General features: G+C 29.7%; 1 protein-coding gene across 1 annotated transcript; it reads left to right on the forward strand.

The window, feature by feature from the left end:
- Positions 1–1,109: 1,109 nt before the first annotated feature.
- Positions 1,110–2,938, forward strand: LOC103840514 (protein BPS1, chloroplastic-like). The gene is made up of 2 exons (XM_009117020.3): positions 1,110–1,606; positions 1,744–2,938. Exon 2 carries the CDS (start codon positions 1,749–1,751, stop codon positions 2,832–2,834), a length of 1,086 nt encoding a protein of 361 aa, XP_009115268.1. The 5' UTR covers positions 1,110–1,606; positions 1,744–1,748; the 3' UTR covers positions 2,835–2,938.
- The last annotated feature ends 12,256 nt before the right edge of the window (positions 2,939–15,194 follow it).

Here is a 15,194-nt window from a genome sequence, read left to right on the forward strand (position 1 = left end):
TCTAAATATCCGAACCCGATCCGAAATAACCGAATCCGAACTAAAAATACCCGAACCCGACCCGAAGTATAAAAATACCCGAACGGGTTCTACACCTCTATACCGAAATACCCGAAAATCCGAAATACCCGACCCGAACCCGAACGGGTACCCGAACGCCCACCCCTATTGTAATTTATCTTATAAAAATATAAGTTAATTCTCATATATAAATGTCAAAAAAAAAAGTTGTAAGAAATGTTTAGATGATATGCATGTGCCATGGAAATGGAAATAGTATACAATGTTTCAAGAGTTTACCTGTTGTTTCCATCTACAAATATAGAGGTGGGCGTTCGGGTACCTATTCGGGTTCGGTTCGAGTCTATTCGAGTTTTAGGTTTTCGGGATCAAAAATTTCAGCTTTATTTGGATATTTCTAAATTTTGGTTCGGGTTTGGTTCGGATATTTACGGGTTCGGTTCGGGTAATCCATTAAAATTATTTTTAAAATTTTAAAATTCATTATATACTTTAAATTTTTCAAAATCTATAAACAAAATATTACATTACATACAAATTTGAAAAATATATGAAACAATACCTAAACTTAACATATAATTTTATTTGGTTTGAATATTGGATAGATAATCAATAGATATTTCAAATTTTTTTGGTGTTTTGGATATATTTTAACTATTTTAGACATTTACTTTTGAGTATTTGTATATTTTCAAGTATTTTGGATAATTTAAAAATATCTTATATATTTTGATGTTTTTAATAGACATTAAATCTAAAATATATTTACGTAAGGGAGTATAGAAATTAATTTCGGATACCCCGAATACTTCGGTAGGGTCGGATTCGATTCCGGTTCTTTAGATACCAAAATTTTGAATCAGTTCGGATATTTAATCAATTTTGATTCAGGTTCGGTACTACTTCTTCCGTTCGGATTCGGTTTGGTTCTTCGAACTTCGATTTTTTGCCCGGCCCTAAACAAATAGCTAGATATCAGTTCACTAAAAAGTTAAAATATTAAATGAAATAACAAAATTAAAACATTAAAATTCCAGTTAAATCAATTTTTTATAACTTGAAATACACCCCGAGATTAACCCATTGTTTTCGTGAAGCAACCAGAACTTTCCAGCCGTTGGATTGAGAAAATTCCGCCGCACTTTCTTATTTATTTTTGCGCACAGAAGTCAACTAACAAGTGGCGACACCAGAGTCAGCAAAATCGATCTGTATTAAACTAGTCACTACAACCACACGCGTGTTTATCACGCTATATGCTTCGTCGCTGCCGCGTAGCTGAAACTAACCACACTGCTTTTACAACTAGCAAAGGCAAAACCAACGTGAGAGTAACTTTGCTTCCCGTGTTGCGTTGATCTGCAGAACACGGCAAGAATTGTTTGATTCCTCTCTTATAAGAACGCGTGTTTCAACACTTGCGTTTCCTGGAACACACATCCCATCTCTCCTCCTATTTATACACTTTCTCTCCTAAAGGTTTACTAATTAAACTGTAATTTCTTCTTTCGTTCTTGCCTCTCATTTTCTTTTGAGGCCAACATTGAAGTAAGCGCTAACACTTCCCAAGAATCTCTCTCTCCAGGTGAGTAATAATTTAAATTCACAACAATGATGTCTGGATAAAATCATTTTAGTTCCAAAAAAAAAATTAACAATAATGTTTGGATTTTCTTTCTTATTTTCTGATATGTAACTTTTTTTTCTTTGTGTGTGTAACAGTTAATATGAGCCACCGTATAAAAGATCATCCACCAAGAGTGTTCTTCCGCTGTGGAAACCCATTCAAGAATCTATTTCCCAAGACCAACAATGCACGCATATCCCCAAATCTTCTCTCACTGTTGAACAGTTTCGAGACAAGCTTGATGTTATCGATTAGAGAACTTATACCAAAGGACGATGGGAATGCTATTCTCACTGTTTCTTGGATGAAGGAAGCAATGGCATCTCTTTGTGAAACACACAAGAGTATCAGGACACTCGTGACCGATCTAGAGCTTCATGTCTCGGACTTGGAAGAAAACTTTATTTATATCTACTCTGACATTAGCTCGAAGCTGCTTGAACTCTGCAACTCCTTCACCTCAGAGCTCGACCGTGTCAACCACGGAAACATGTTACTCAAGTTTACTTTTAGTAAGCTGGAGACTAGCAGTTGTTCTGAGGAAATTTCTTTGTTGCATCTTGAGAGTTGGAGGCAGCACATGGCTTCCAAGAACCCGAGGATCGAAAACTGCGGCGCGATTTTGAGTAGTCTTGTTGAATCGTTGAAACATCACCACCATAGTCTCTCCAAGAAGAAACTATCTGGAAAAGGAAAAGTCCTCCTACGAGCTCTATACGGTGTCAAGGTCAAGACTTTGTACATAACCACCGTGTTTGCTGCAGTGTTTTCTGGTTCTTCGAACAATCTCTTGTATCTAACCATTCCAAAGGAGATGGAGGAGGTTCCATGGGCCCAAGGTTTCATGGAACTGCAGAACATGGTTAACCCGGAGATCAAAAACGCATTCTTATCAGACAGGTTCACGGTTATTAAAGATTTAGAGGCAGTTGAATTAGGTGTAAAGAAGCTTCACACAGCGGTCCAAGAAGGGTCGGACACTAATGTATTGGTGGAGGTATTGAAGAAATCAGTGATGGAACTCTCGGAAAGGTTTGATCTTGTCTCCAAGGAAACAGGTTGCTTGGTTAAGACAGTGATCTCTTCTCGAGACGCATTGGTGGAGAGGCTGTGGACCAAATATGAAGACGAGTTAGGAGTTAAATTGCCCATGATGATAAGTGTTAAGAGACTTGTTTGTGAATAGTGTGAGTGTTTTGTTTCATGTTCAGTAACAATAACAATGTAATTAAATAAAATGAACAATAATAGCAAAATTTATAATCAGAGCAAGTGTGTACAAAAGATCATGTTGCAGATACTCTCTTCTCGCAAATTTGGATTGGCAAATAGGGTGAACGAATTGATTAACTTGAGAATAGAGTTATGCCTCACCGAGTAAACAATAATTTGTCTCTAACTTAGTTCCACTAGTTTTATCTTTTATGTAACTACAAACTAATTCTTAGATTTTGAAAATTAAGAACCGAGCTCGGTAATATTAAGATTGTCCGAATCATACATTTATAATGTTACTTTACTGTCCGAGTAAACAAATTTGTTTTTCATAAACATTGGTATATTGTAAAAGTTCATATAATCACAATTCTTTGATTATTTAAAAGTCTATATGATGTTGTGTTAAACAATTTTTGTCTCCTCTGCAAGTCCATGACTAACCAGGCATGTCGATAGCAATGGTGAACCTTCTTCTCTAGAGGTTGAAGCAGAGTGTGGTTGTGTGGCCGTAAACCTTTTATACCTCCAGAATCCTGTTGAGCCTTTACCACGGCAATGTCCACCTGTGCAATGAATTGTTTCTAAGACAGCCTAAAAAGCATCTGACAACACAAGAACGCAGTCCCTACAACTACAAGACTCTCAGGTTCTCTTTTAAGAAGCATTTTTTTTATCAACTAAGAAGCATATTTCATTGTCTATAATCAACAAAGAAGAGCCTAAGACTGTGACATCTGTGCTCCTAAGCCAGAAATTAGGGTACACAGAAGTATTCTACTCTTTTCGTCCCACTTTAGTATACGACTGTGTGGGTCATTTCCATATTCCAGCAATTGTTTTCGATATATATTTCATATTACGAAATATTAACAAGCATATGTTCTCATAGGTCCATGTGAAGAATGATGTCAGTGAGCACAGACAAAATGCCAACGAAAAAGAGACTGGAGCTGTAGACTTGAAACAAATCAGAACACAAGTGAGTGCAGTGGATTCTTTTTGTTTATTGTTCTAATCACAAGAATATGAACTCAAAAGATCAATAAGAATCACTCTTATTAGCTTATAAGAAATTTCCTCAAAACTTAAACTCACACACAAAATCTCTCAAACTCGTAAGTTATGTCACAAGTTGACATCTCCTTATATAGATTTATTTATTTCCTAAACACATTAAACAAAGCTTATCTAGATAACTCCTAGATAATATGTATTTCCTATTTCAATTAGAATTAGGTTAGCTTGGTAGTCAAGCTCACTTCAAGATTATCTTCAACGTTCTCCCTCTTAATCTTGAAATCAAAGTTCTTCACATCTTGAACTCCAACAAGCTCCCTCATCTCCTTGAACTTGATTCTAGTGCTTTGGTTAAAGCAAAGTGTCCGAGCAGGTTGAAGCAAAGTGTCCCAATTTATCACATCTAAAGCATGTAATCTTGTACATGTCAAAGTATCGATATGTCCTTCCACGTCCTCTTCCTATACCATAGAAACGTCCACCTCGGCCTTTGTTTCTATAATCTCTGTTTTCATCACGATTTGGTTGAGCATCCATATTTGCGTACATGAGTTTACTCTGCGCGTCTTGCCCGTCCTCTTCCTCTTCTCGTACTCTTTCTTCATAGGTTTTGAGTCGATCTATAATGTCTTCGAAACTAGTAGTCTTGAGATCCAAGAATTGCTCGAGTGAAGCCACTATATGTATATACTTCTTCCGGGGCAGACTTTTGAGAAATTTTTTAACCATGTTAGTTTCTTCAATATTTTCACCCAAGGCAGCTGATTTTGATGATAATTCCGATAGCTTGCCGACAAAGTCATTGATCGTGTCGGTGTCTTTCATCTTCAAGCGATCAAATTCAGCCATCAGAGTTTGTAGACGAGCCTCTCGTACTCTGTCTGCTCCAAGGGCATGACGAGCCTTAATGGCATCCCATACCTGTTTTGCAGTCTCAAGTTCACCTACTTGCAGGATAAGTGCTTCCGGAATAGATTGAAAGATAAGGGAGATAGCCATGTAGTTTTTTTCCCCATCGGTCGACTCTGTTTCCGTGATGTCCCAGACTTTGTGTACACGAAGAAGAATTTTCATCCTAATTGCCCACACTGTATAGTTTGCTGAGTTCAACATAGGACCATTTATTGATGATGTTCCTCCTTCTTTGACCTTCGGGGAAACAGTTGTAATGTCTCCCATTCTCCCTCGATTTATAGTTTTTGCTCTGATACCAATTATTGTTTTAATCACAAGAATATGAACTCAAAAGATCAATAAGAATCACTCTTATTATCTTAAGAAAATTCCTCAAAACTTAAGCTCTCACACAAGATCTCCCAAACTCATAAGTTACGTTACAAGTTGACATCTCCTTATATAGATCTATTTATTTCCTAAACACATTAAACAAAGCTTATCTAGATAACTCCTTGATAATATGTGTTTCCTATTTCAATTAGAATTAGGTTAGCTTGGAAATCAAGCTAACTTCAAGATTATTTTCAACAAGTGAGCACAAACAAAATGCCAACGAAAAAGAGACTGGAGCTGTAGACTTGCAACAAATCAGAACACAAGTGAGTGCAGTGGATTCTTTTTGTGAAAAAGTTATGTTCCACTTCTTGATACATTTTATCAATCTTTGTGTACATACTTGATTTCTTATATATTGTAACCATCAATTTAATCTGAGACATGTGGTTACCACACCGACGTTATCTGCAGCCGCTGCAACAACTGACGCTATGATAAACACTAAGATCAGCGTGATTTTGAAGAAAGCAAACCCAATACGCCAGGTTTTTATCCTTTATATATCAACATATGTCGAATCTTTGGTTCAGAATCTTATTTATTTTGTTCTAATTCCAACACGTGATTTATCTATCATTCACTCACTTTCTCTCTTTCTATTTTCCTTTTCTGGATGTAGCTAGCGACGATGGAGATGAAAGTGATACATGGAGTGATACGTAAATACCCTTTTCATCAAAGATTCCAATCCACATTTGTAATTTACTTTCTGCAAGCATTTTTATTGTACCATAACTAATGTGTGGTTTCTGTAGATGATACGTAAATTTGTATTGTATAGCGTATACATTATACGTTTTGATTGTATCTTCAAGAAATAAAAAATGGTTCAAGAAAGAAATATACATAAAGTATACGGAGCAGTAAGCATATCAATCACAAATCACAATGATTAGGCTTGAAAACGTACGCTTTTTTCAACAAGTTTAGGTGCTATGAGGAGCCTTAGGGTCTGTTCGTTTTTCCAACCAGATAATCCATTTGGATGGAAATGAGAGTTTTTTCGTTTAGGCACTAAAAGTGCAACTCATCTAAATGGATCATCCAGACAATTTTCAAAAATTTAGGCTTAATTTTGAAAATCAGGTGGCTGATCCAAATTAAACCATCTGAATAGAGATGGATCAATCAAAATGATATAATTTCTATTATACCCCTGATACAATTCATAAATTACCAACCAAAACATCAGTCATATAATTTTCTATTATACCCCTTATAGCATCAAATCCGAACATCAGTCAGTGTAATCGATTCTCTTACTGGAAAAAGTATGCTCGATGCTTGATGTGTTATATCATCTTTAACGACATTCTTGATATCTTTCGATCCATATTATAAACATCAATTCAACTAGAGACACGTGGTGTCACAACGATGACCCTACTAGGCTACTACCATAAACACGACGATCATCTTCGTTTTCACAAATCGAAAACTCCGTAAGTTATGTCCTTTAATCCTCTTAGGCTGTTCGTTTGTACATCTAAAGATGCATCCAGATGGTCCATCTAAATGCTTTATTCAGATGCTCCATCTTGACGTTGTTTGTTTCTGTATTTCATCTAAGCATCCAAACAAATTATCTCAATACAACTATATTTGTTTGTTTTTTATATTTTTAAATTGCATCTAAATCCAGGTGGACTTGTTAATAAAATGACTAAAATATATTTGTTTTTCGTTTTAGCAGAAAATAGAGTTTTACGGTTTTGGTGGAAAATTGTGTTTTTGTAGTTTTGATGAAAAATAACTTTTTATGGTTTTACGAAAAATGTGTTATTACAATTTTGCAAGAAAACTGTGTTTTTACGGTTTTGGCGGAAAACTGTGTTTCTGTGGTTTTTGATGGAAATTTGCGTTTTGCTGTTTTGGCCGAAAAGTGCATTTTTTGCGGTTTTGACATGTTTTGGCGAAAAATTGCGTATTACGGGTTTGGCCGAAAGCTGCATTTTTGCAGTTTTGGTGGAAAATATTTTTTGCGGTTTTGGCAGAAAAAGTGTTTTTGACGAAAAATGCGTTTTTGCGATTTTGGCGGGAAAATATTTTTTCATGGTTTTGGCAGAAAATACATTTTTTTTGCGTTTTAACGGGAAATACTTTTTGCGGTTTTGATGAAAAATGTGTTTTTGACGAAAAAGTGTGTTTTGCGTTTTCGCGGGAATTTTTTTTTTTGCGGTTTTGGCAAAAAAATGTATTTTTGCAGTTTTGGCGGGAAAATACGTTTTGCAGTTTTGACGAAAAATATGTTTTTCGCGATTAAAGCGGGAAAATGCGTTTTTACGATTTGGCGGGAAAATACATTTTTTGTTGTTAAAGCAGGAAAGTGCGTTTCTTGGTTTTGACGAAAAATTTATATGCAAAAAAAATAAGATTCTTGGTTTGAAAAAAAATATATTTGATTTTAAAAGATTATTTTTGTCATTTATCATTTTGGAGTGAAGTAGATGCATCTGCTTCATCGATTTGCATCTTCACCCTCACCCAGCTGCACATTGATTTGCATCTTAACCCTCGTTTATGTATTGAACTATGGTAGAGATATATAAAATTAGTTGATGTGATTTGGTGTTAGTTTATCTCCGTTATTGACATTTTATTACAATGATCTTTTACTTTTGGTTTATTTTGTATTTGAAGTTTAATTTATTATTTAATTAGACATTTAAATATTAATAAATTTTATGTCTTGATTTTTTAGATGTCGTAAATCTTACTTTGTTGGAGAAATTTTTAAATAGTCTAAACTACTTTTTGATATTTTGTATGTCAAATGAAATAAAAATATAAAAATTAAAGTTAAGTATTTTCTAAAAGTTTTTAAACAAAAAATATATACATATCCAAACTATTATTATATGTTTTAAAAAACATTTAGAAATTTTAAACTTTAGTTTCTATATTTTTATTTTACATAGCTGATATATTATTATATAATAAAATTTATTTATTTATTAACCCGCGGTCGACCCAGTAACCCAGCAACCCGGTAAGTCGTTCGGTTCAGTGTCAGGGTCGGGTTTAAAAACATTGCTTTATACTATACCCAGTGTTTTGAAACCCGACCCGGATCCGCGGTTGAACCGGTAAACCCGGTGACCCAGAAAAAATCCGGTTTGGATTTTATGGAAAATCCAATATTTAAAAATCCGCAAAAACCCGTAAAAATCCAGTAAAACCCGGAATCCGATACCAGTTGAACCACCGGTCGAACCAATAAATAACTTTTACTTCATTTTTTTAAATTTTTTGATTAAGTTTTTAGATTATATTTTATATTCTAAGTTTACAATTAAGAAGTTAGGTGCTCACAAAAAAAGTTAGGTTTTTCTTTTTCAGTTTTATATTTGTGATTTTTAGATTTTGATGAAGATTTCAGGTTCACTATGCTACCTGAAGAAAATGAAGTGAACGATGGTAGAGATAACTAAAATTAGTTGATGTGATTTGGTGTTAGTTTATTTCCGTTATTGACATTTTATTACAATGATCTTTTACTTTTGGTTTATTTTGTATTTGAAATTTAATTTATTATTCAATTAGACATTTAAATATTTATAAATTTTATGTCTTGATTTTTTAGATGTTGTAAATTTTACTTTGTTGGAGAAAATTTTAAATAGTCTAAACTACTTTTTGATATTTTGTATGTCAAATGAAAATAAAAATATAAAAATTAAAGTTAAGTATTTTTTAGAAGTTTTTAAACATAAAATATATACATATCCAAATTATTATTTTATGTTTTAAAAAACATTTAGAAAATTTAAACTTTAGTTTCTATATTTTTATTTTACATAGCTGATATATTATTATATAATAAAATTAATTTATTTATTAACCTGCAGTTCACCCGCGGTCGATCCAGTAACCTAGTAATCCGGTAAATCGTCCGGTTCAGTGTCAGGTCAGGTTTAAAATCATTGACTGTACCAAAGAACCTCAGGTTTGTGTCAGCTGTGCTATTGATTCCGTAAGCAACCGCAATCAAAAAGGCAGAAAGAGAAAATAGTGTAGTGTATATATATTTCTAAGAGATTAATAAATGGTTTTGCTAAGAAAACTTCAAAAGAAAAATCAAAATTTGAGTTGGCAAGTAGAGAGGCTTCAAAGAAGACAACGTTTTCGAAAGCATTTAGGCCATGAAGTCACTCTTCTTATAATCTATAGACAAGATCAAGACACTGAGAACGGTGTTCAACGTTCAACGTTCAACGCTCATGTAAAGCTAGTGCATCGAGTACGACAATTCCAGCTCACTCCCCTGCCGCTCGGATCAAAAGATTACATAACAGAGATTATCTCCTTATGTGTACAGTACTATTTTCTTTCTAGTTAAACATGTTATCTACATTATCTTAAATGTCTGTCTCACATTTAGTTAACATCGAGTATTAAATCTTATAAATTTGATTGTGGCTTATAGACATGTGACGCGAAAATGAACTTTTTTGGAAACAATATTATGCATTCATCTGGTGTTGCTTCTTGGACTATACAAGTATGGGTGACAGAAATATAATCTCAACTAGATGATAGAAATATATATACAACATGATGGTGTCTACACACCTTTCTGCTTGATGATTGATTAAGAAATTAGTATCTTACATTAGGTTTTAGGTGGAAAGTCCTATGACAAAGCAACACATTATAAGGTCTTTAAAAGAATATTATCATTTTTGTCAACAGAACATATAAAAGGAATAATTTAACGAAATAGCCTATAATTTTTTAATCATATGTCTGTTCTTTTCTAACTAATCTCATCTAAAATGATTTTTTTTTCTACAGAGAAACTCTCACCATTATAATTGAAATTTATCACCAGAAAAATGAAGGGGCAATTGTCAATAATAGCACCTTTTGAAGTTTATGTCTCAAAAAGAGCACTAGAAGGAGAAAGTCACAAAAATGACATTCATTAAAGGATAAAATGTCCCTACTATCCTTGGTTTAAATTAAATAAACAAACAAAAATAAATAAAAAAATAAAAAAAATAAAAAAAAATAAAATTTTTTTTTATAGTTTCAGATTATATGTTTTCAGATTCGAAATTTTTATAATTTTTTTAAAAAAAAACAATTTGAATTTTTTTTATTTTTTTTTCAAATTTTCTTTTTATAGTTTAAAAATAATTTTTGAAACTGTTTTATAAATTTTTATTTTTTATTTTAGTATTTATGTTTTATAAAATTTTAAACCCTAATTCCAAAACCCCACCCCCTTAACTCTAAACCCTAAGGTTTTGACTAATTAACCCAAGGGGTATAAGTGTATATTTACCTCTTTAATGAAACCTATTTTTGTGACTTTGAGCCCTGAGTGCTACTTTGGGAACAAAAACTTGGTTTGGTGCTATCCTAGTCTTTTTCTCAAAATGAATTGCAATAGGAACTAATTATTACGGACATTTGATTTTTTTTTACAACTATTTTGTTTATATAAAATGTAATATTATACATAAAATAATAAATATATAAACAAATACAATTTTAAGATAAAAGATAATATTACAATACATAGAATTAAAATCCGAAGAAGAAAGTTCTTCTGAACCTTCTTAATGCAATTTTCATGTCTGAATATTGACCATGCGATGAAACTCCAAACTTGTTACGGATATTTGATATTTTGAATTAGTTCACTTTTTGTTAAGGAACCCTGTTAAGTAAATACAAAAAAAAACATTATTCCCGAAAAAAAATTTTATAAGAAAGATAATCAAGCTTGTTTTGTATAGATCATATTCATATATTATTCATAAATGTAATTGTGTTTGTTCATTTTATCTTGTGCAATTTTGAATGTGCAATCGCTATTGTACGAATTTATGTCATCAACATAAATAACAGAGGAATTATTGAAAATATATTACATGTAAATATTTCTGTTTTCAGTGTGGTTTTTATCAAATGTAGTTGTATGTTTAAGTGTTAATTATATAACACGATGTATGATAGATGAAGAATTGCAAATAAAAGTTTACATTGAGAGATTCATTGTAAATAATCTAAGAATTTTGGATAGAAAAATCTAAATCACCAATAGACTACATAAGAAACCTAAAAAAACATAGATGATAAAGAGAAAATTCAGGTTTAAAAAGACAAAAACAAACACATTGCATTACAATTTTCAGTTTAATAATTTAAAGGAATCAGATTTTTTATAAGTTACACTTAATACAAGTTATTCAGTCAAAAATTTTAATTCATACAAATAATTCGATTAATGTATGACCTAAACTTAAAATACAAGTATAATCGTAAGGAAATTAATATCTAAGTTAATATTAAATTGAAAAAAATTTGTCGTAAATATCACATAATGTAAAGTTTTAGTTAATGCTTATGTTTCAATAAGAAAGATATCACTAATAATTTGAAATGATAAATTAAATTACTGCATGTAAACTATAAAATTATTGTGTTTGAAAATATTATATTAAACTATTAGTTATACGATAAACATTAAAATTATATACCAGTAATCACGTAAATCAAATATTTATATGTATAAAAATGAAAATAATCACCCGCATGCGGATCAAGATCTAGTTCATTTTAAAATACAGCTCGATTCAATATATATGAGCATATATCCCACAAGTTGAGATACAAATGGATAATTTGTCATTTTATTCTGTAAAAGCTCAATAAAGTACAAGTCATATCTATAATCTCTATAATATTATTTGAGAAGTCAGTTTTCTATGTGTCGCTCTCACGTTAACTCTCACGGTGGTTAATTACACTGATATCCTTAATGAATTAACTTACATTTAAAATACTATTATTTATTATTTTATTTAGTTTTCTTTTAAAAAATTTCCAAAAAATATACACATATAATAAAAAGGAAATTTTTTTATAAAGTTAAAAAAAAGAATTGAAAACAAAAATATATGTATATATAATCTGATTTATTAAAAAGAAGGAAAGTTCACAAAATATTTATATTACATTTAAAAAATATTTTTAAAAAACATAAAATATAATTTTCAACTAATAAAATACTTTCTTCATATCTATATTTTCTTAGATGAAAATTATAAATCTCTACATAATGTGGTTTCATTAAATACAACTTACACATATAATCTTGATATTAGAAACAAAAATATTATTTCTTTTAAAATATAATTTACACAATACAAAAAAATCAAAGTAATAAAAAAAAATTTATATACCCATATATTTTCTTAGACGATTACATAAAATAATTAAGTAACATAAACTGATATATGTTTAATTGTCTAAAAATATTTTTATAATTATTAATATTGAAATGTTTTATTTATTTTTCATAAATTTAGTTGACTATAATGTCTTTCAATTACAGCAAAAAAAATCAATAAATTATATTTTACTTATATAATATTATTTTTAAATACAATCACAATTTTTTACTGCTTATTTTTAAGAGTTTCATAAATTTAGTTGACTATAATATCTTTCAATTACATCAAAAAAATATCGATAAATTATATTTTACTTATATAATATTATTTTTAAATACAATCATAATATTTTTACTGCTTATTTTAAGAGATATAAAAAGAACTAAAAATGAAATTTTAAAATAAACATCTTTTGATCAAACAGTTACAAAATAGTTTAATGAGGTAGATATATTATATTTTATCATTATTAAAGTTACTTTTTCTTAATATTAAATATGCTTTTAAATTTTATTTTTTTATGTTTGTGGAACTTAATATAACCATAATCAAAATACCAAAGCAAATCTGAATTCTCATTTTTAAGATTATTTAAAATAAATTTTAGTTTCTATTCAATAAATCAAAGGCATAAAGTTATTTAGAATTTTTAAAATATTTTAATTATTGTAAATATTGATATGTGTACACGAGCTTTTAAAAATGTATCAGCTACTTACGCATGTAACTTCATATTGATCATCGTTTTATTTTCTAATATTTTTTTCAAAAAACATCAACATATAATTTGATAAATATCATGAAAATACATGCACATTTGACTTAATTATAATTAAAAATAATTATACTTCATTTTGAATTTGAAAGAATATATGTAACTCAACTCAAAACATATTAAAAATGAAAATAAATATTAACCAACTGTTACAATTTAGTTTTTTTGTAAAATTTGTATATATGTATGAGACTTCAGAATATTATCGTTTCGTTATATTAATTTATGTAATTTGGAATGAGACACTTTAGTTTATTTTTTTATTTCATTCTAAGCACAATATATCTTAAGTTATACATAATCTTCATAAAATATATTTACATATCTAAGATAACAACCACCTAAATGCAAATAAAAAATTAATCAAAATTTTAATATATAGAATAAAAATATTATAGTTGAATTGATATATGCAATCTAATTTACCCAAATGATAACTAAATCGACTGAAAAACAACAAAACTGATTAGATATAACCTACATAAAATCATATGTATAATTAAAGAAATATAATATTATTAATATAAATGATGCATATAAATTATAAATTAATTTAAAATTAAAAGTAAGTAGCAATAAATTATTATAATATATTTACTTTACAAATATTTATACCCGTGTATGAGCACGGGAAAATCACCTAGTAGTCATTAAAGAGAGAAAGTAATAGTTTCCGTTCTTTATTCGTCTAATTAATTTTAAATCACTTTATTAAAGATATGATTAAAGTACAAAACCCATACAAAAGATTTGCTTTTCTTAAAAAAAAAAGAGCCTTTGTTATAAAGTAAATTTTCCGATCCTAAAAGAAGCACATACTGAAAGGATTAAGATTTGAAAGGAAAAAATTAAAAAAGGGGCAACCAACAAAAGTTAGTCACCAAATCCATTGAAACCCCCCAAAAAAAAAAAAAGAAGAAAAAAAGGCCTAAGAAAAGATAATCCACCTTTACAACTTACAACTAATTATATGTGTCCATCCATATACACGCATATATATATATATATATATATATATATATATATTTTTTTATCAATGCGGACTAAACTTCCTTTGTTTATATATATATCTTGAAAGCTCCTTTGTTTTTATATTGCATATTGTATCAGAAATATAGCATGCAATGCAATAGGTATTATTATTTCTTTGAGAGAATGTATTATTACGTACTTCATATTCGTCGAACACGTAATCACAATTCTAGAATGAAGAACCGTAAAAAAGTTATATATAGATATGTGTATAATTTAAGTTTTATATTACAAAGCTATAATTAACATATTAAACTAACTTAGCTTAATTGCTTTAAATTCGATTTGGCTATAATATATAAACTTAAATCCAATCACCTTGAGAGGATTATGAATGCAGTTGTAGTAATCAGAATACGTTTGTTATATTAGAGCATCTCCAATGTATTACCCTATTTTTTACTTCAAAATGGTGCAACACCAAAATGGAGTAAGGTTTTACTCCAATGTATTACTCCATTTTCTACTCCAAAAATAATATTTCTTAAATAATTTCATTTTTATTTTATTAATAATTGCAAATAAAATCTTATACTTATAAAAATTTACCAATTAACCCCAATTATTTTATGTTTACGATAATAATTAAAATATAAATTATTTAAATTAAATATTTATTATTAAAAAGTACAAGAAATCATTAAAAAGACAACATATATATAGGTTCAACAATGAGCAATAGAATATTTTTCCCACAAATGATCAACTAATGCATTTCGTAATGAAAAATGAGCGTCTTTATTTTTGATATTCCTAAATCGAGCAAGAAAATTTTAAAATCGGACATTTTCATCTTCTTGAATTTCAATATCTGGAGGTGGAGCTTCTCTTCCAAGTTCAATTGGTGCATCAAGTTCACGCTCATTTTCATCTTCTGCAATTTCATGTTATTGTATCATTTTAAATATTATTTAAGTAAAAAATAGAAACATTAAAAATTCAAAGGACCATTTTATAAATAAAAAAAGTTCAACTCCAAAATGGAGTAATGGATAAGATTACTCCATAAATGGAGTAACCCTAACCA

Source organism: Brassica rapa, chromosome A09 (assembly GCF_000309985.2).
Source record: "Brassica rapa cultivar Chiifu-401-42 chromosome A09, CAAS_Brap_v3.01, whole genome shotgun sequence".
NCBI lineage: Eukaryota > Viridiplantae > Streptophyta > Magnoliopsida > Brassicales > Brassicaceae > Brassica > Brassica rapa.